This window comes from Myxine glutinosa, chromosome 7 (genome assembly GCF_964187855.1).
Source record: "Myxine glutinosa chromosome 7, kmMyxGlut1.1, whole genome shotgun sequence".
Classification (NCBI taxonomy): domain Eukaryota; kingdom Metazoa; phylum Chordata; class Myxini; order Myxiniformes; family Myxinidae; genus Myxine; species Myxine glutinosa.
The window spans coordinates 32,790,809-32,813,584 of NC_136267.1; the positions used below are offsets into that span (position 1 = coordinate 32,790,809).

At 42.1% G+C, this 22,776-nt stretch overlaps 1 protein-coding gene across 2 annotated transcripts in view; it reads right to left on the reverse strand.

Annotated features, from left to right (window-relative positions):
- Window positions 1-22,776, reverse strand: part of LOC137431100 (uncharacterized) — a 172,319-nt gene that overhangs the window by 69,938 nt on the left and 79,605 nt on the right. For both annotated transcript variants that reach the window (XM_078781398.1, XM_068122007.2), the window contains exons 10-13: window positions 21,323-21,470; window positions 10,454-10,536; window positions 6,445-6,583; window positions 6,193-6,272 (exon numbers count right to left, since the gene is read on the reverse strand). In XM_078781398.1, coding sequence (XP_078637524.1) covers window positions 6,193-6,272; window positions 6,445-6,583; window positions 10,454-10,536; window positions 21,323-21,470 — 450 coding nt within the window. The remainder of the gene's footprint in view (window positions 1-6,192; window positions 6,273-6,444; window positions 6,584-10,453; window positions 10,537-21,322; window positions 21,471-22,776) is intronic.

Sequence of the window (22,776 nt, forward strand, 5' to 3'; positions counted from 1 at the left end):
AATGTGGAATTTATTGGTTTCATGCTTTAGCATTCGCCGTTTCTGCATTGTCTGTTTGCTTCTGGCCTCCCACCCGTGCGTAGCACGGGTACCTCACCTCACTAGTATGTAATAATATATAATGTAAGATGACATATGCATGTAATATATGATCCACTCATGATGATTCTGTTTGGTCCCATATATGTAATATGTAATGTTACATGACACATGCATGTAATGTATGATCCCCTCATGATTCTGTGTGGTCCCATATATGTAATAATATATAATGTTAGATGACATATGCATGTAATATATGATCCAGCATGATTCTGTTTGGTCCCATATATGTAATAACGTGTAATGTTACATGACATATGCATGCAATGTGTGATCCACTCAAGATTCTGTGTGGTCCCATATATGTAATAATATGTAATGTTCCATGACATACATGTTGAGACGTACAGATTATTTTACTATTTGGACTACAACTTGTATCACATTCATATAACACAAGAGATTGTCCATTATAAGATTGAATTACCATAACATAGAATGTCACGTGGTACAGCTCCTGATTATACTTGCAATATGTAATCGATAATTTCAGCACAAAATTAGCGTACTGCTTGGGTGGGAAGAGAAGTCAAAACAAATCAGAAGTAAATACTTTAAATGGTAATTGATCCGCCGTGAGAGAAATGTAATCTGTATGAGGGAATCCCTCTCTCTCTCTCATGGCGGATCAATTACCATTAAAGTTATTTACTGCTTATTCGTCCTGATTCTATACTTAGCTCGTTTTAATATCAACATAATTATTCTCAAATCACCGCACACAGAAACGAATCGTTGTTGGCTCTCCATTCCGAATGCCAAACTTTTACTTTATCATATTTTCCTCCTTTCTGGATCACCAGGATAAAGATGCATCTTCTTTCCTCTGTCTGATCGATTGGAACAACCCCATGTTGAACAGCACAGAATCTTTTACACCCCAAACTGACCAGAATAAAAAATTGTAATGACCACGACGGGAGTGGCAGGAAGGGTCATTCCTCTTTGGGGTATGTAGATTACAGTCGATCTATGGTCGGGTCTCAAGAACATTGGGTGTGTGTTCATTTTACCAAGTTTCTTGTGGAGAGATCGCCAAGTGGTTTATGCATTTGAGCAAGCACTCCATTCAAAACCATTAAGGAACGGCTGGCTTGGCAAGCGCTAGCTAAATGCTTGGTAAATGAGCACAACCCGGGCTTCCTCCCTTTCAGTTTCGTGTTAAACAGTAGGAGCGAGTTTCAAAAGGCCTCCATGAAAAAGGCCATGTTAGCGCCAGGAAGGGTCATGTTATTTACCCAACCCTTGTGGATATAGAGCACAGTAGATCTTCGCTCAGTTCTGTAAGTATAACGTACCTCACGGATGTCGGGATTCCTCCAAATTTCTTCATTTAGTGTTATAAACAGCAATAGCGACTGTTTGAAAAGCTAATCGTGCATGTTTGTGGTTTATAATATTTTTACTTCTGGTGGAGGCCGTTGCTCCCACGGAAACGCCATGATAAGCCATTTATAAACGATGACTCGATGTTTGTTCAAGGAAGAAAAACCCCTTGGGGAGATGGGATATTATTGGTATTAATATTGTTTTGTAATAACATTAATATTATGCTATTATCGTTAGTTTTGTTATTCGAAGCGGCCTTGGAAAAACGCCACGACAAAGCTAACTTAACATTGATATACACCTCAACATGCAACCCCATTGACGGCAATGGCGGGGATACCCCACTCGGGGGAGAAAACCCCCTTGGGGAGGGGGGCAAATGAATGCGCTACAACCTTCATTGTGTAAGCCTTCGTCATCCTGTCAAGTTTGGTTGAGATTGGATAAGTAACGACGGAATGTATTGGTGTCAAAAAATCATCAGACAGACAGACAGACACAAAATGGCATATTTTAGTATGATGACAACATGTAAATATGACAGAGTCCACACCAATGCATACAATTTAGCGCTTTGCTCGGGGAAGATGGGAAACAATATGGTGGCGCATTGCGCTCATGTGATCACGTATCCTCCAATCACAATTGCTTTCGCTTAAACCAAATTCGCCAAACTCTAGTATTCTATGGCACTGCCCAGACCACAAATGTTTTTTTTCTTCATTATCATTTATATCTTCATCCTCAGGCTCATAATAATTTGTGAAAGCAAAACTTGGTAATTCACAGCATAGGTATAACTTATAAGGGTCACACACAGAATTGGCTGGGCTGGCAGAGTGGGGTACGGGAAGGGGCGATCTCGACAGATACCCAACAATCTGTATTTCCGGTTGTGAGACCACAGGATATGTGTGCTCCCTCCCGCCCTGTTCCCCCCCATATCCCTGAGATAAGCTCCAAAGTCTCTTTCATTGGTCCAATTTTTGTTCCTCTTTTCTCCCACTTGTGGAACCGCTTTCCTGAAGCGGTTCAAACACACTCTACCAGCCAGGGCTTCAAGGAGGCGTAAGACCAGGGCTTCATAAGACTCCCATCTCATGTCATGTTCCAACTTATCCCATCCCACAATCTTTACCCCCATAAACCCCATCTAACCCACCTTGCAGGCTACTGTGTTTCTTTTCCCTCTCACGTTTGTCTCCTCTTTTTCTGTTCATTCATTCCTCGCTATTCGAATCCATACTGTGGCTCAGGTGTAAATTATTTGCCTTTTTACCCTCACTTCCCTCTTCTCTTCCATGAGCAGAGGTCTTATCTACAAATTTATAAAAACGTAAATATATATTATTTGAATATAAATATGTGATTTCATAGAGTAGATTTATTTAGACTATAGGTCTAACTAAAGACGACAGACAATACAACTTCATGCTACAGATAAATCAAAATTTGCAAAAGAACAAGTATGCATCAGCAAATACAAAAATAAAAAGTAAACAGTGCTCTCGTACTTGTTTTAAAACATACAGTATGTATTGGTACGTGGAGGGGCTCGGGGGAATCCATTGCTAGAATGTGTTAAGAATAATATGGACTATGTGCTCAAGTAGGTTCGACTTACATCTGTATTAGGGACACGTCAGAGGTAAGTTGTGTGTAATATGTGCACCTAGGAGACAGTGACTGCCCATCATAGAGTATCTTTAAAGGAAGTGTCGTGTAAGACCACCTGTCCATAAGTAAGGCCAGTAGGGGACGTGAGGTAAGTGAAAAGAAGCACATTAAAGTACTGCAGCTGCAGCTTTGGGAATTATTGTGCTGGCCGCTTCACAGAGGACCGTACGCATGGAGGTATAGTGTGCTGTGGCAAAGTCCCTGGACATGGGCAGGACGCTCACTTGAGGGCACTGTCCCCACACAGCGGGACAGGGAATGACAGGATTAGCTATGTGCTTGAGGGCAGTATTTATGGAATAAGAGCGGCCATGCATGCCGATAGATACCATCTCTCTCCTATGGCAGATTGGCCCATGAGCGTTAGACTCTCTAACTGGACTCTCCTCCTCAGTGCAAGGGATACCAGCCGATCCACCATTCACACAGCAGACCGAACTGGACCACCCCTGTCAGGGGCGTCGAGAGGGTGGGTCAAGGGGGGGGGGGGAAGAGGGGTTAGCTGCCTCGGGTTCCGGGGTCCGTTGAGGGGCCAGAGCTCCTCCTGTAATTTTCTTTAAACAGTACAGTGAAACCCCTCATCTGCTCATCCTCATTTTCTCGTCATTACACTTAAACCCAGAAGCTAATTTTGCTTTCCTTGCTGGAAAAAAACAAAAATTTACCACTGTTACTGGTAGTTTCAAACTTTACAGAAAATGGTTATTAACCAGAAATCTGCATTACAAATAAATAGCTTTGTATCCTCTTTGTCCAAAAAAATTATGAACCATATTCTCACTTTTTTTTTTTTGCCAATCTTATGGAGAAATCGTGTTCAACAGTCCAGGGTGCGAATTGAATCGATCGGTCCAAACGTCCCGCTCTCTCCTATATTTTCGATCATACTTCTAAATAAAAGTGACCATTTCTTTTTCTCGGTAAAATATTCAGGTAAATAAAAAAAAACACCGTTTAGAGGCCATTTTTCCCCGCAAAGCGGGGGTTGGCCTTTTCGGGGACCGTGGTAGTTGTTGTTTTTTGGTCCCCTTTTTGAAGCAATGTTTTACGGCCGGATGCCCTTCCTGACGCCAACCCTTTTTGCCGCCTTCAACGACAAACAGGGAATTACCAGTGAACTGGTACTCAATTAGCCGACCTCGGAAGGATGACAGGCTGAGTCAACCCCCCTGGCATTAATTCGGCGATCGACCGAGATTCGAACCCAGGATCCTAGGATCCTAAGCCGGCACCCTAGCCGCTAACCCAACACCAACACCAGGTAAATGACGGATGAATAATAATTTTGTCCTTGTGTGCATTTTATTATATACTGCTTCAGTCCGTTTGTCTGGAGCATTCCATGACGCTTTGGACAATTGGACTGAACTGTATGTTCCGTACTCTGCAACATGTACGAGGTGCACCAGTTTCTGGTTCGTAAATTACAGTGTATTTGTTTTAATTTAAGGTTTCGTTATTATTCTGCAAATTTATGCACAAATGTTTGTTTTAGGAAACGATTATTTCTGAGTAATAATCTGAGTATAATTAATATATTCTTGTTACTTTTTAGATTTGTGTGATACTAACTAAGAAGAGTAGCCATCACCAGTGATGGGAAAAGCAAGCAAAAGTATGCCTCCCCAGTGATGGAAAAAGTTTAAGTTAATCTTTCAATACAAGTAATTTCATGGATTTCATTTGTCAAACCTTTTCCGCAAAGTGTTAAAAAGCTTATTTGTGAATAGTGTTGCACTTTTGGTTTCACTCAGAACCAAAGCTTCAGAAACCAAAAGCCAAAGAAGAAAAAGGGGCCAAAGCTCTGAACTACTTATGACACCCACTGTGAATTGGTGGAGGTTAAATTTGTCTTAGAGGGCAAAATACAAATAAAATTTGACATCAACATTATTCATGCCTGTCCTGTCTTTTCCAAAGCGAATGTTGAGCTTTTCAAACGCAGCATGTGAAGCAGCCGCCAGAAATGGGAGACAGGCGATGCATGAGCAGACACCACCTTCAACTTGTATAATAGATTTGTTAATACTTTATTTATTTACTTTTCAGTACTTGTACCTTGAACTAAAAACACTGCTGCTGTGATTTTGCTTTACTTATGACCGCAAGGACCGCAAGGCTAACCCCCGCTCTTGCAGGGAAAATGGCCTTAAAATGCCTGTTGTATGAGGTCGTTGCTACTCTCTTTTAGGATCTTCATTACAGAAAGTTCCTTAAAAAGTTATAAAAGAGAGAAAGGGTGGGGGTGGAGTAGGGGTGGGGGCCGTGCTGCCTTTCGACGCCCTGACTCCTGTAGAGATTCCGATTCATTGCCCATTCATTTGCTCAAGTCATTGCTTGTCACATCTATTGTATAAGTCATTGTGATTAGCCCCATTGGGGTTTACAATTAAATTTGAATCATAAGTAGGTAGGTTTGCTCGCTTATTAGTTTGTCTTTTGAGCACCAGGTCTGTGCGTATATTTATTAATCACATCTCGTCTTCCCTCCCGTATTGCCTAAATAAACTGATTTATTTGTAAATTTGTAAGAAGCATCTTCCCGCTCGATTGCCTTCGTGCACTATCAGACCAACCGCAAGGTTTCGAGCACATTTGAATGGTCTTTGGGTGACATTAAATTACAATAGGTATTCTTGATATTAAAGTGCAGATAGATAAATAAGTACTGTATGCTCGCAGTAGCTTACAGAATTGTTTGGCCATTCGTGGAGTTATTGGACCTCTGGCACAGAGGGTCAGTGTTAGCTGGGACCCCCTAATGTGACAGTGTGTATTACATGATTGTTAATAAGAGAGTCCTATTTTGAAACCATCATGTCCTGCTATTTATTCGGTTTTCAGTAAAAAATAAGTTATCTAAGTTGTCTAAGTTAAATGAGTTGGGTAAAGTATCTGATTCTATTTAATAAAAAAACAAGTTTAAGTTTGTAACTATCATGAAGACGGGTGGAGAAAAAGACCATTTTCAGTACATAACGGGATAACCTGGTTTTGTAAATGAAAATAATAATTTTTGATTGTAGATTGTGCGAACATCAGCTGATTTGTAGGTTTTAGATTGAAAACAATAAACATACGTACCGTATTGCGATATCTGTTCAGTGGAATCAGATTATTGTCCATCAATGACTGTTGTGATATTTTGCAAGTGAGATCAGAGTCTGGGTGAAAAAAAATAAATATATATATACATATACACATCTATAAATGAAAGAACGCATTTCGTTTTGGTCAAATATATGATGTGAACGAAATAGGTGCATTTTGGGAGATTGTATACAATTAATATAGTCATGGGAAAGGAGTAAGGTGTGAAATGGGCATTTGTCAAACCTTTTCCGCAAAGTGGCAACTCCATTGTTCCCGATTGGCAGCGTGCTTGAACGTTCGACAGCTGGTGCCTTTTCCCATCTTCACAAAGAAAGCTCAACTGTCCACCATAAGGAATTTCATAATATGTTGGGGTGTACCACTACAATATAGCAGAGGGTTTGGGAGGAGAGATAAGACAGACCTTCAAATGAGAAAAAGGTCGCTGTTGTTGTGGGTGACAGTATTCAACGTGATGTTGTTTGGTTAATTGATGTCATACTAACTCTTCATAACTGACACTCAAACACAGTTATCAATAAGGAAACACATGAGAAGATTTAAACAATCATTCCCCAGCAATATTCCAATACAGTTACTTGATTTATAAAATTTAATACATCCATTATATTTCGTCCAATAATTTAATCTTCTTACTAAATGCAAGACTATGGCCCCAATTACTCCCACCTTCTTGTGGGATGGGCCAAAGAGTCACTTTAGTGAAAATTTTCATGAATGAGGTGGCCAGGCCTGATGTTAGATTGGAGTTGATTTGGGCAGGAATTTGTTATTTGGGGGGCTGGTGATATAATATTTTGTGATGGATATCGCCTCCGGATAACGTTAAAGAGGTCGGCTCCACTCTTTCAGTACCGATGTCCACAGATGGAGCAGCAGCCACCAAAGCAGCAGCAATCCACGAAGCAATGACAAGCTCAGCGTCAGGCACACAACATGTCCAACTGACACTTTACTCCCAGTAAAGCGTCAGGCCACAGTATGTGTGTGTGTATATATATATATATATATATATATATATATATATATATATATATATATATATATATATATATATATATATATTGTTGCGGATATGAGATTGGCATCCATCCATATCCGCTTGTAAATATTCCCCTATTTCCTCCATACTTCCCAACTATCCCCAATCCCCCATTCCCTAGTCCCATTTTCTGTAAACAACACTCTGTAGACCCGACCTTCCCCTATTTCCCCCATTAAATGTCGCATCCAGGTCCACCGCATCTCACGTAGACAACTATAGGACATCTTGCTAGTTATTCTTAGTCTATGTCAGTTGAGGACTCGTTTCCATTAATTCTGACTCTTCGTTGCACCAGAATGTGATTGTATGGCACCGTTAGGAAGTTTAGGACCTCCCAATACCTCCCCGCAGCTCTTCCTCACGGTTCAGCAACAACAACAACAACAGCAACAACAACGGCGGCGGCGCGGGGAGTGCGCGTCCTCACTCCGGCTTGGTTGGTGGGGGGTGTTGGGAGGGCACCAAGCCTTTCCAACGAGCCGCCATCGGACATGTGCTCGACGGGGTTACCAAGTAGGGGCTCGCTGTCAGCTCCTCGTCAGGGGCGGAGCCCGGTAACCCCCGCACCCAATAGAAGCGGTGGACCGATCCCATCTGGGGCGGAGCCAACGAGCCGAGGGCGTGTCACTCCCCGCTGAGCATGCGCAGGAAGAGGGAGGTGACGTCAGATGCGCCCTCAGCTTGGAGAGAGAAGGACGCCACCTCCGAGCGCTGCAATACCTCCCCGCATCTCTGGACCGGACCGTGTTTGATTCTGCCCCTGAGCCAAGGTGCACCTTGTGCTATCGACTGCCTGTCCTTCCCTGCCATCAATCCCTGTGTAAGCCAGTCTTGTTCCGTTTGTCTGTGGTCTGTCTGGGATAGATAAGATTGTGTCTAAGTGCCTATCTCTTCTGTGCTTTACCTCTTACCTTGTAATCTACCCCTTTTCTCCACCACCAATTATATCCTCCTCCGGAGGTCTTGAGAACTGTACCCCTTGTGTCGTTTCATTTATCCCAGCCGTTGTGTCCTTTCCTTCATTGATTTAGCATAGCGCGATTTGGTCAACGTCGGGTGGAATCGGGTAAGTTGGGGAAGAATCGGGTAAACTGTGCGAACACGGCGGCCATTCCGCTCGGCCCATCATAACATCTTAAGCCGTGTCCGTAACAATATATATATATATATATATATATATATATATATATATATATATATATATATATATATATATATATATATCTATATATATATATATCTATCTATATCTATATATATATATATCTATATATATATATATATATCTATATATATATATATCTATATATATATATCTATATATCTATATATATATCTTTATATATATATATATATATATATATATATATATATATATATATATATATATATATATATATATATATATATATATATATGCAGTGCATTCAGAAAGTATTCAGACCCCTTCACTCTTTTCACATTTTGTTATGTTGCAGCCTTATGCTGCAATCGTTTAAATTCATTTTTCCCCTCATCAATCTACACTCAATTCCCCATAATGACAAAGAGAAAACAGGATTTTAGAAAGTTTTACAAATTTATTAAAAATAAAAAACTGAAATATCACATTGACATAGTATTCATACCCTTTGCTATGACACTTGAAATTTAGCTCAGGTGCCTACCATTTCTCTTGATCATCTTTGAGATGTTTCTACACCTTGATTGGAGTCCACCTGTGGTAAATTCAATTGATTGGACATGATTTGGAAAGGCACACACCTGTCTATATAAGGTCTCACAGCTGACAATGCATATCAGAGCAAAAACCAAGCCAAGAGGTCGAAGGAACTGCCTGCAGAGCTCAGAGACAGGATTGTGTCGAGGCACAGATCTGGGGAAGCCTACAAAAAAAAATCTCTGCTGCATTGAAGGTTCTCAAGAGCACAGTGGCCTCCATAATTCTTAAATGGAAGAAGTTTGGAGCAACCAGGACTCTTCCTAGAGCTGGCCGCCCGGCCAAACTGAGCAATCGGGGGACAAGGGCCTAGGTAAGAGAGGTGACCAAGATCCTGATGGTCACTCTGGCTGAGCTCCAGAGATCCTGTGTGGAGATGGGAGAAACTTCCAGAAGGTCAATCATCACTGCAACACTCCACCGATCTGGGGTTTATGGCAGAGTGGCCAGACGGAAGCCTCTTCTAGGTGAAAGAAACATGAAAGCCGGCTTGGAGTTTGCAAAAAAGCACCTAAGGACTCTCAGACTGTGAGAAACAAGATTTTATGGTCTGATGAAACCATGATTGAACTGTTTGGCTTCCGTATCGCCACTCTGCCATAAAGCCCAGATCGGTGGAGTGTTGCAATTAGAGCCAAGGGTGTACTTACTTTTTCCACATGCAAAATTTGCATTTATGTTTATTTAAATTATACAATGGACCACAAAATGTAAATGTTTCATGATATTTGTGATATGATATCACCTGTATCTGTCAATATTGTTGAAATGAAGATCAAATAGCTGTATGTTGAAATATGTTGAAAAAGTCAAAACTTTACATGGGGTGTACTTACTTTTTCACGTGACTGTATATATATATACACAAAGAATTAAGTTAAGCACCCCTACACAACGAATTAAGGTAAGCACCCCCTAATATATATTCTTTGTGTATATGTATACATTGGCATATATTCTAAGGTATGTGAGATCAAATAATGATTGGTATGACATTAGCAATTATCCATTGATGAAATGCAGATACACAGGGTCTATGAGACATAGGGTTGAGTCAGTGATCCGATCACGTGGGTCCTACACATGTTATTGACGCAAAGATCGCTAGAGGTCTTCTCAGAACAATGACTGTACGTTAGAAAACATAAACGTCATCCACACTGTCCGTGATGGACCTATAGCTCCATACTTAAATTGAGGTGCAAATATGCCTAAAATTCCCAAAAAATTTCACCTTAAATTATTCAGAATAAAATATTGAAAACGGCATGATTGTTATGTTTTTATGTGACCATAATATCACTTCTCCAGAAAATATAGCAATATCATGGGTATATTACACTGTTTTGACGACAACAAACTTGTAATGTGCGAGGTTGTAAAAAAACGGGGGGGGTGCTTAACTTAATTCTTTGTGTATATATACTATATGTATGCATGCGAGACAAATTAAAATATGTTCATACCTTCACTTTCTTATACCTCTCATGTCTTCCATGGAAAATCAGAGAACGTGCATTCAGGGCATCTTTTGTCACCTTGCAGTACACTGCCAAAAACAGACAGACACAACAACACAACAACATGCATTTTAAAGGCCATTTTCCCTGCTAGAGCGGGGGTTAGCCAAAAACAGACAGAAACAAACAAAATTCGCAAAAAACAAAAACAAAACAAAAATTAGACAAAACAAAACAGAAACAGACAGACAGAAACAGACAAAACAGACAGAGTGTACAAATTGTCATTAATTAGCGGCATATAAAATGAAGTGCCAGTCAGCCAATCTTGTTGTGTGTGCATAAGTACTCCCAGTAAACCTGAAAATCACTTGGAATGAAAACACTACCAATATTGACTGACACATAAAAATATAAATATTGATTGACACAACGATAAATATAAATATATACTGAAATGAAGAACAAATTCAAATTCAAATTAAATTACATCAAATTACAAGAATTCACAATCAGTACAACTAAAATGGTAGGAATAGATGGGGGAATGAAGGCCAGGTGCAGTGCTGCTATTTAATAGTAATAAAAGGAAAAATCAGGCTAAGAGAAATTCTGGAAGGCCTTTTGGAATTGAAAACAAGAAATCTATCGATGGTTACTTCAAATAAACAATAAACACCCAGCAACTGTTTGGGCCGAATTTACGAAAGGCATTTCGCAAGAGTTTTGCAAATACACGCCTAACCCTTAAATGCTGACAAAAACACCTTTGTATGGGCACAGAAAATTACCCATTTAAATAGCAATTTACGAAGGGAGATTAACATCCATTTATTTGTGTGCATATAAATAGGCGATTAGACTTGAAACACCACCCATATCCAAAATCAAAAACATCCAATTGTAATGATGCAATTCTTTTTTTCTTTTTTTTTCTTTTTTTTTTGTATACTGAATCGAGGCTCGTGAAAGAGCTAACATTTACTTCACAAACAAATCAACCAGACAAACAAAATATATAAAAAGAGGGAGCGGAAGACAAGAGAAGGGGAAGCACACAACACTTGAGAGCACACAACATTTAAGAGCAGGGAGATGTGAGGGAGGGAGAGGGCTTGGGGGGAGGAGGCGTAGGAAGGGGGGGGGGGGGGGTGGGAGAAGTATAAAACACAAGGACACCAAGGATTTCCAGGAGAGAAGTTGGTATTTCAAAAAAGTGGAATTGGGGTGAAATTAGCGGGGATAGAAAAGATCAAGGTTTTGGATGGGGGAAGATAAGAGATGGTGGTGAACAGCTGTTTTAAAGACCTGGAGGGTGGAGTGGGATAGAAGAGAGTGAGGGAGTTTGTCCCAGAGGCAGGAGAAAAGAGGAATGAAGGAGTGAAGGTTAGCAGAGAGTCTTGATTTTGGCAGTTTAACCATAAGAGGGTTGCAGGCAGATCTTGTGCGACCTGTAGGAATATTTGCGGGACAGAGCCCAGAGAGAGCTGGGGGGGGCAAGGCCAGAGAGGATTCGGTAGAAGACGGAAAGACCACCAACCTGCCTGCGGTGAGTGAGTGAGAGGCCCTTGGAGTTAGCTTCATCGCGGGAGATTCCAATGATTCTGAACGCTTTGGTTTCTGCAACGTGAAGACGAGCTAGGTGTGAGGGAGGAGCACCAGCCCAGAGGGGAGAGCAGTACTCCATTGAGCTGCGGATGAAAGCCTTGTACGTGGTGAGGAGGTCAGGTGTGCCAAGGAAGGACTTCGCACGACGGAGGATGCCCAGTCGGCGACTGGCTTTGGAGGCCAGATTTGAAATTTGGTTTTCCCAGGAAAGATCATGGCAGATAGTGAGACCCAAAAGCTTGAGTGACAGAACTTCTTGGAGAGGATTATTCAGAAAGTGGATGGGAAGGTTGTCCAGTTGGTCTTTTCGGAGAGACATCGTAAGAGTGTGAGATTTGTCAGGATAAAATTGAATACTTGAATGCTGAATTGTCAGGAAAATTGAACACTTGAATAAAAGCTCCATGGAGAATTGTTGGAGGGGATTCACCACATTGCTCCTCATCATAGGTGATCCAGGTCATCTCATCTTACACTAGATTCAGCAGCCAACGAAATGATTCCTTCGAGAGATCCATCCATCCCTCCTTCGAGATTATCCATCCTTCCTTCCACTCATCCATGCATCCCTCCAACCCGACTCCCTGCTCACCTTCACTCATTCATTCCTCTTTTCTCCCGCCTCTGGAACAAACTCCCTCGCTCTCTTCAATCCCACTCCTCCCTCCAGGTCTTTAAAACAGCTGTTCACCACCATCTCTTATCTTCCCCCATCCAAAACCTTGATCTTTTCTACCCCCGCTAATTTCACCCCAAATCCACTTTTTTGAAATACCAACTTCTTTCCTGGAAGTCCTTGGTGTCCTTGTGTTTTATACTTCTCCCACCCCTCTCCCACTTCCCACGCCTCCTCCCCCAAGCCCTCTCCCTCCCACACATCTCCCGATGTCCCTGCTCTCAAATGTTGTGTTTATGTGCTTCCCCTTCTCTCCCCATCTTGTCTACCGCTCCCTCTTTTTATATGTTTTGTTTGTCTGTTTGATTTTTTTTTTGTGATAAATGTTAGCTCTTTCACGAGCCTCGATTCTGTATACAAAAAAAAAAAAAAAAAACAACCCACAACCCAGACCAGATTTCAGAACTCAGATCAGAACCAGACCAGAACCCAGATTTCACCCCAGATCCACTTTTTTGAAATTCCGACTTCTTTCCTGGAAGTCTTAGCAGTGTTCGTGTGTTTTTTTTCACCTAAATTCCTGTGCCTCCTCCCCAAAAGCCCTCTCCCTCCCACAGATCTCTTGATGTCCCTGCCCACTCCCTTTATCTTATGTTTTATGTGTCAGTTTGTCTTTTTGTGATTAATGTTAGCTCTTACACGAGCCTCGATCTTGTATACAAAAAAAACAAAAAACAAAAAACAAAAACAAACATTAATCATAGAAAAGACAATCATTCAACAATCACAATCATTCAATCCACAATGGAAATTAATCATGGAAAAGACAATTCCATTAATGTGAAGAATCTCTGTATCCGAGCTTTGGTTCCCACATGTATGCCTCTCTGGGTAATCTTGATTGAAGTGATTGATGATGGTTATTGAAACATCTATCATGTTTTATGTTTGAATTGTAAACACAATATAAAATTAATTAGTCGCTATCGATTTATTAGCCCGTCCCATGCACAGCAGCAGATGGGGTTTTGCAATCACTTATCTGTGTGTGTGTGTGTGTGTGTCTGTCTGTCCAGGCCATAACTTTTTTACCATTTGAGTATTGTCATCAAATTTTCACCAAAGCTTAATTATGATATGGAGAAGGTAAATTAATAATTTGGTCAAAAGGTCAAAGGTCAATGTCCCTAAAAATTGTCAATTTTCATCCGATTGAACTGATATTTAAAGAATTTGCATATTGCGTCACTGAATTGGTTTACCAATCAAAAGCTACAAGACGATTGGTTTTTTTTAGATTAAAAGGTAAAAGGTCAAGGTTGCGTAAAATCACCAATTTTCACCCGATTCATCTGAAATTTTAAGAATTTGCATATTGGGTCACAGAATTGGTTCACCAATCAAAAGCTAGAAGCTGATTATTTTTTTAGATCTAAAGCTCAAAGGTCAAGGATGCATAAAATCATCAATATTCATTTTATATTTTTAAACTGTTTTTTTTTTTAGCTGTTAACTGTTGTTTTGAGCATATGGAATAAGAAGACGAAGTCTGAATACAAACAGACATGAACGGGCTTTGCCTTTTCAGATGTTTTCTAGTTATGTATGCAGATCTGGTGACGTTGTGCTATCCCCGATAGTGATTCTAAAGTTAACTTAACCTGCCAGGAAGTACAACTGCAGTTCCAACTACACCATTTTTGCCTAATTCTTGCTTCAAGGCCTTAAACGCACTCTTCAACATGCCCTCGCCAACGTGTATAAGTTAATTTATTTAAACTAATGAGGTACCCATGCTACGCACGAGTGGAGGCCAGAAGCAAACAGACAATGCAGAAACGGTGCATGCTAAACCATGAAACCAATAAATTCCACATTCCTGTAGCACCTTCAGTCGCACGTCAGACATGGACAGCAAGTTCGTGAAGGGCTTCCATGAAAAACGTACCCGTTCGCAAACAAACGGGTACATTTGTTCCATACCATGTCAATGGCGAATCTGCATATGGCGATCCGCGAATTTCACGTTAAGAAAGTAGAAACCGTCACGGCATTTCGTCATTCACTTGAACTCATACATACTCCATCAGCATAACTCCAAGCACAAATTAAATAGCATTAACATAAAAAATAAACTTTTAACAACATTCGTGACATAAACAAATATTTAAATCCTGATGTGAAGTTCCGTACGGTTGGGTGAATACAATAACGAATTCAAAATCGTAATTGTATTCACTCAATTCCAATCATCAATTGATACTTTAACAAAATACTGTTTTAAATGACGGTTGTATTGGGATATTGTTATGAATTTGGTAGAGCAATATCTAGAGCTAGGTAGATCTGAATAGGTAGGTATTCGGCTGTCGTGACAGGGACTCTACATGTAATAAGTTATTGATGTTCAGGCGGTTGTCGGGGTAAGATGTATGAGTGTGGATCTACCTGGAGATTCGAGTGTTAAATAGTGAGGGATTAAAGGTAACGCCCCTGTGAGTATCACCTAGTAATCAAACCTTTGTCCTTTATGGCACTGCAAACCACATAAACATTAGTTAGGTCCTTAGCGCAACATTAAATAATCCCCTTTCCCTGACAAGGACTTCGTATTAAATTGACAGGAAACCAGGTCAAAAACACCACCACAATTGGCCGCCACCGTGTACACCTCCAAAGGCCTACAAACCTGGCCGGCACGTGTTATGCCGGGACCGCAGGGTGGCGGAGGGGGGAGATGTCAGGAGTCGCGGGAGGCTTTGATTGGCTGAGGAGTGCGCCAATGTGACGTCATCGGCCACCAATATAGGGACGGTCGGACGCCATTTCAAGAGTTGAGTCCAGAGTTGAGTTGAGTCGCAAGTCACACGGAGTTAGTTCGCCAGTTCAAGTTGAGCGGTGGTGGAGAGTTGGAGAGGACACGCCATTTCGGGCAGACGCAGGCAGGCACCAGAGAGTTGAGCGGTGGTGGAGAGTTGGAGAGGACACGCCATTCCAGTCGCAGTTCGAGTGCAGTTCGGGTTGTAGGGAGTCGCAGGAGACACACGAGAGCACACCCAGTTGGCACTGAGCAGTTCGTTGGCACTTGGCTGCCAGCACTCCCGCGTCGAGTCGAGTGGAGTTGAAAGGAGTCCTTCCTGTCCCTGGTCAAGTGGAGCCGCTGGCCTGCGTCGGACGCGTGGTGCTTGGAGCGAGGGGCCTCGTGGTGTGCGATCGGGCCGGAAGGAGCGGTGCTGGACACCAACAATACAAGACGACAAAGACAGATAAGCCCGATCTCCGCGTATATTTTGAACGACGGGACGTGTTATTTTCGTGATTAATCTCCCTCGTTTGTGTTTGCTGTCAGTCGTGTGGGGACGTCCCGATTTAGGTTTATTAGAGTTATTAGATTTACCGGCGGGCTTTTTCACTGGCTTTACTTTTCCTAATAAACCCTTATATTACTTTTTGTACATAATATCTGAACGCAGTTTTCCTGGGTGTTTGATTTTAATAGATAAGGTTGCGGAGCCTTCGCTGCGTCCCGCCATTCCGCGCGTTGGTGTTGAACTTGAGTCCGCCATTGAGTGTTCGCCTCGGGAGTTAAAGTCTCGCAAATCGGTCATCCGTAACTGTGGTGTTAATCACGGTTACGCGACAATATTATCAAACCAGCTCATTGCCGTAATCTGTCCACTTCCGCATTCACGGCAGGTTCGTAATTCATTAGGATTTTCCTCAATTCCGCAATGAAATGTTCATGAAATACTGTTCAGCCGTTTTTCATTTTCATGCCATGTTCTTTTGGTGAATTATCGTAGGATTTTACTGCAGGGGTTCCAGGAAATCGTTGCGATCGGTGCAGCCGTTTTTTGTGGTACCCGGGACAATAACGTTATGTGGAAGTCCAAACCTGAAAATGCTGGAGACCAAAGCTGAAATTGGAAAAACCATATAGCCTATTTTACTCCAGGGGGTCCCAGGATTACCCACCCAAAATATCGTTGAGATCGGTTCAGCCGTTTTTGCGGTACCCGGGACAATAACGTTATGTGGGAGTCCAAACCTGAAAATGCTGGAGACCAAAGCTGAAATTGGAAAAACCATATAGCCTATTTTACTCCAGGGGGTCCCAGGATTACCCACCCAAAATATCGTTGAGATCGGTTCAGCCGTTTTGCGGTACCTGGGAACGGACGGACAGACGGACAGACCTTTGGTGATTAGGTTTTGATCGCACATTAGATAGACATTCTTCAGCGATAGGCGACTAACTTTGATTAGGTGATCATCGCACGATCAGCGATTCTAACTCTTAAATGCCTTTCGTAAATTATTCGGCCCCTAGACTTTTGTTTTGAATAGATTTCCAAGCTAATATGTTGTTCAACAATCTTTAAGGCATACAGTTTCCAAATAAAAGATCCAATTCCAACCAACAAGCAAAGTTTGAGAGTTTGGCAAAGGAGAGTCAATCCTCAAACTACCTCAAACTATCATTCAACCATGTAGAATAAAAAATTAAAAGTTTGCAAGTAAAGTTTGGCCTAAGCAATCACTTCCCTCACCCACTTTGGCTGTTTGGCTTGATAAACAATGATGTTGATGAGGACCCTCAATAAGCATGAAGTCATGAGCCACCAATTTCCTATTTGATCTCTTCATGGAAATGTAGCCATGCTTTGTAAACTGTGAGTAGCTCTGATTTTCTAAGGAAAGACTTGGATCGATGGAGGATTCCCAGTCTGCGGCTGGCTTTGGAGGCCAGCTTTGCTATGTGGTTAAACCAGGAAAGGTCATGGCTGAGGGTGAAGCCCAGAATTATCAAGAGACTGAATCTCTACCAGTGGATGACCAAGGAAATAGATAGGTGGGTTATTTTGGATAGGTGATTTTGATGATCATTCTGGAGAGATAGGACAAGACTGTGAGATCTTCTCGGACTGAAGGATATGCTCTATTTAACAGATCAGAGTCTAATCATTTCCAGATCAGCAGATATGGAGGGAGCTGCTGTCTGCAGGGCTGGATTAAACAGTCTGTGGGCCTAAGGCCCATGATCCTTTTGGGCCCCCTTTTCCCCCTAATTACTGGCTAGTTGAATATTTTAAGTGATTCTTCACCATTGATAGATATATGGAAATATATGGAAATGATATATGGAAATGCTGTTGAATACAGAGAATGAATGGGATGGCAACATAGAGAGTAACCCAGTTTTAGGACCGGCAGAGAAGATAACTGAGAAGGAAGTTGAGGAAGCGATAAAAGCAATGAAGAGTGGAAAAGCGGGAGGGCCGACGGGAGTTGTGGGAGATATGTTGAAGGCAGCAGGAAGTTGGGGTGTGAACAGAATGACAGAGTTCTGTAATCTGGTGGTGAAAGAAGGCCGCATTCCAGTGAATTGGGAACTGAGTACCCTCGTCCCTCTATACAAGGGGAAAGGTGACCCTCTGGAGTGTGGCTCGTACCGAGCGATAAAGTTATTGGAGCATGGAATGAAGGTATTGGAAAGGGTGTTGGAGAGGAGGATAAGGAAGAAAGTGAAGATCGACGAAATGCAGTTTGGATTTATGCCAGGCAGAGGAATGACAGATGCGCTTTTCATTGTGAGGCAGTTGCAGGAGAAGTACATGGAGAAGAGGAAGAAGTTGTTTCTTGGGTTTGTTGATCTGGAGAAAGCATTTGATTGGGTTCCACGCAAAGTATTGACATGGGCATTGAGGAAGTTAGGAGTGGAGGAATGGTTGATCAGAGTAGTGATGGCAATGTACAAAAGAGTGCGCACAGCTGTAAGGACGAAGGACGGGAACAGTGGTGAGTTTGAGGTGAAGGTGGGAGTGCATCAGGGGTCGGTACTAAGTCCACTACTATTTGTAGCTGTGATGGAGGTGCTGACTCAGAACGTAAAGGAGGGTTTACCGTGGGAGTTGTTGTATGCAGATGATCTGGTGTTGATTGCGGAAAGTATGGATGGACTGAAGGAAAAGATGAACAAGTGGAAGGAATGTATGGAGACAAAAGGTCTGAAGGTGAATGTGATGGACGAAGGTGATGGCAAGTGGTAAAGCATGTGGTGAGGTGGAAAGAACTGGGAAGTGGCCGTGTGCTGTGTGCAGGAAGGGTGTCGGAGTGAACTCCATTCCATGTACAATGTGCGCTGAGTGGGTTCATCAAAAATGTAGTGGTCTGAGAGAGTCATTTACCAGTGTGGCAGCTACATTCAAATGTAAGGTGTGCACAGAGGGAGCTGCAGATGGAGGAAATGTTGAGTTGGATCTTGGAGACGGCGTGAAGCTGGAAGGTGTGAAAACATTTTGCTACCTCGGAGACATGCTGAATGGAGAAGGTGGATCAGACTCGGCAACGGTTGCTCGAGTGAGATGTGCATGGAAGAAGTTTCGGGAACTGAGTGGCGTGCTGATGAGGAGGAGAGTGTCGCTGAAGCTGAAGGGAAAGGTGTATGCTGCATGTGTGAGAAGTGTTATGATTTATGGGAGCGAGACATGGGTAATGAACGTAGAGCAGCAACGAAGGCTGGAAAGGGTGGAAATGCGAATGGTTCGATGGATGTGCGGAGTATCGTTGAGAGAGAGGAAGACAAATGATGAATTGCGAAAGATGATGGGAATATTGCCTGTGATTGATGCTGTGAAGAGGAACAGGTTGAGATGGTTTGGTCATGTGTTGAGGAAGGATGAAAGTGACTGGTTGAGAAGAGTGATTGAAGTTAATGTAGAAGGAAGTAGAGGACGGGGAAGACCGAGAAAGACCTGGCTAAAGATGGTGGAAGAAGAAATGCGGGCAAGGGGGTTAACAAGGAGAGATGCAGAAAATAGGGCAAAATGGAGAAGATTGTCATGGGGACCGCAAGGCTAACCCTCGCTCTAGCAGGGAAAATGGCCTTAAAATGCATGTTGTTGTTGTTGTTGTATTCTTCACCATTGAGTGATTGGGCTAAAACCGATACATAGCACGATATCTCAAAATGTTGTGGATGGATTTAGAGGAAACTCGATGGACAGATTGGGTTTGTGACAATGACGAATCCATTCGATTTTGGTGAAGATCTGAATATGGATTCGGATACGAGAATTATTTAATTTTTTAAAGTGATTCTTCACCATTGAGATTCATCGGGTGAAAAGCGATATACAACATGATATTTAAAAAAAGTTGTGGACGAATTATGACTAGACTTGGTGGTTGAGTTATTTAGGTGACAAGAACAAGCGATTAGATTTTGGTTCAGGTCCGAATCCAGATCCGGCCTATCAATGAGATACAAAACATAAACTGTTCAGTGTTCGTCCTGGCGGAGGTATGCGTTCTATCGAGTGCCGTTCTAGTTAGATATGCAAGTGTAACATGTATTACTAGTATAAAAGCCCGTCAAAAATGACAGGCTGGAACAGTTTATTTGACGGTGCAGCCTCGTGAGCGTGCCAAAGTCTGAAGCCTCGGCCTCGTGTCAGGTGTGCTTACATCTTCTTTATTTATTAGACATCCTTCGGGTTTCTAATAGACATCCTATGAGACATTGACACTCGTTTTACGTTGTGTGTGTTGCACATCATGTGCAGCAAATTGCACCTCCTTGCACCTTGTATTTATTGTTATTTAAAAAAAAACCGCTTCTGTACACTACCCATGAGGCTCGGTTTGCAAGTCACAATTCCAAGAGAAGAGTCACAACTCCAATTCCTCTTTTAATGAAAATGTTTTTCGAGTTTGTTTTATCCTCATAAATAGACCGTAGCGGACACACATTAGTGTTAAAAGATTGGCCTTTAAAATCTACCCTTATGTAGGGGGGCAGACAACTGTACAAACACACAAACTGACATCGTGTTTATATGGTAGATGGAAATGTAAAAATATATATATATATACATATAGGACAGAACTTTCTCTACTTTGTCAGGTGGGTAGGATACAGATTCCAGTCTGGATTAACTCAGTTACTATAGGATGGGGATGGAAAAGCTTGGGGTAGGTACATGGGATTTGGAAGTGAAGACGGAGTTTAGACATTATTCCTTATCTCTGGCAGATTCTGCAGTACTCCCATTGGAGGTAAGGGACAGGATGGAGAGGGTTCATATACCAGAGACTATCTTGACAAGGTATCCCCATGAGTTGTAGGAAGGAGATTGGTTGGAAAGTTCAGCTTTGAGATTTTGTAAGTTGATGTCTTCTGACTTCCCTCAGAATGCACACACACTTGTTGCGAGCCTTATGGAATGAACAAAAGTTACCCTTTGTCAGGTTAGCTTTCCATGCTGAGAAAGCAAGCAGCTTGACTGTAACCGCCTCCCACAGGATTCAATGTACCAGGGTATAGACCGGAAGATCGATCGGAAAGTCTCAGACCGAGAGGACAAACTGGTGCATAGAGGAAGTAGGCTTTTAACAAATTAATCCCAAGCGGATTCAATGATGACCCTTTGTCATCACACTCTTTCAGCTTAAATATTGTAAAGAAAAAGTATGTACATCAAAGCAAACAAAGAAACAGGATTTTTGTTATTGCTGATGCCTTGGATTCCTAATGTAAATACTGAGTGCTTTATCTGGGCAGGTTAACCTCATGTTTCGATGAAATAAAGATAAACAACAATAGAAGTTGTCCCATTTCTACAGCTTATGTAATTACTTTTATTAGTTACCTGGTTTGCAAGTGGGAAGGCTGAGATGAAAGTTGAAGCAGGTTCTTTGAGGAGACGTTCCAGAGAGAGTTAAGCCATCCAGGCAGTGAAAGGTAAACTTTGACTTTGTCTTTACATGAAGCACACGTTCCTGTCTTTCATGTGACCACTGTGGAAATGTGAAGAGATGTGAAGAGCAAAGTAAGGAGAATCCTGTTTGGTTATCATTGATTATAAATAAATAAAAACCACCTTTAGAGGCCATTTTTCCCCGCAAAGCGGGGGTTGGCCTTTTTCGGGAACCGTGGTTGTTGTTGTTTTTCGGTCCCCTTTTTGAAGCAATGCTTTACGGCCGGATGCCCTTCCTGACGCCAACCCTTTTTGCCGCCTTTAACGACAAACAGGGAATTACAAGTGAACTGGTACTCAATTTGCCGACCTCGGAAGGATGACAGGCTGAGTCAACCCCCCTGGCGTTAATTCAGCAATCGACCGGGATTCGAACCCAGGATCCTAGGATCCTAAGCCGGCACCCTAGCCGCTAGCCGAACACCAGGGATTTGGTTGTCATTGATTGACTACTGAAATACTGCATCATATCAAAGGTTACCTAAGGACGTGAGCAAAGGTAATTCAGATGAGAGTCTGCCAGTTAACATGTTCACAAATTTGAACTAGAACAGCACTCGGTAGGCGCATACCTCCACCTGGTGAACAGTTTATGTTTTGTATTCCAATTATAGGCCGGATCTGGATTCGGACCTGAACCGAAATCGAATCAGCTTGGTCTTGTCACTGAACTAACTCGTCCACCAAGTTTTGTAATAAGTAAATCCACACCTTTTTGAAATATCATGCTATCTTTCGCTTTTGGCCCATCACAATGGTGAAGAATCAATTAGAAGAAAAAAAATTCTCGTATCTGCATCTGGAGTAGAATCTTCACCAGAATTGAATCACTTCTTCCTTGTTACACACCCAACCTGTCCACCAGGTTTCGTTCGAATCTGTCCTCAACTTTTTGAGATACTTTGTTCAGTATTTTGGGACTGCCACTGGTAACAGGTAACCAAGTGCTACCTGCCGCATGGTCGGGTTTTTGGCGACTAAACTGTCAACACTCACTGGCTTTGCTAGTGGAGAGGGTGACTGTGACACTCTGCAGGACGAAAACAACACCTGGCAAAGGGCGGATGAGCTCCTATAGAGAGCTAACGGCCCCCCAGTAAGGAGGTGGTGTCTCCTAAAATACACCCAACCGGTTTGGACCGGTTCAAGTCATACCAAAGACTTAAAAAATGGTACGTGCTGCTTCCTTGCTTAAGAAGGATAAAGCACAGACAATAACCATCGGTTGGCATCCATAGGGAGAAGGAAATTCATCTGGAGGAAATGCCCTGCTGAGTACAGTGAGAAAAGCGGCGCCATTGTTATGAGGTCGCTGGTACCCAGAGTATCCCGGGAGTGACGACACT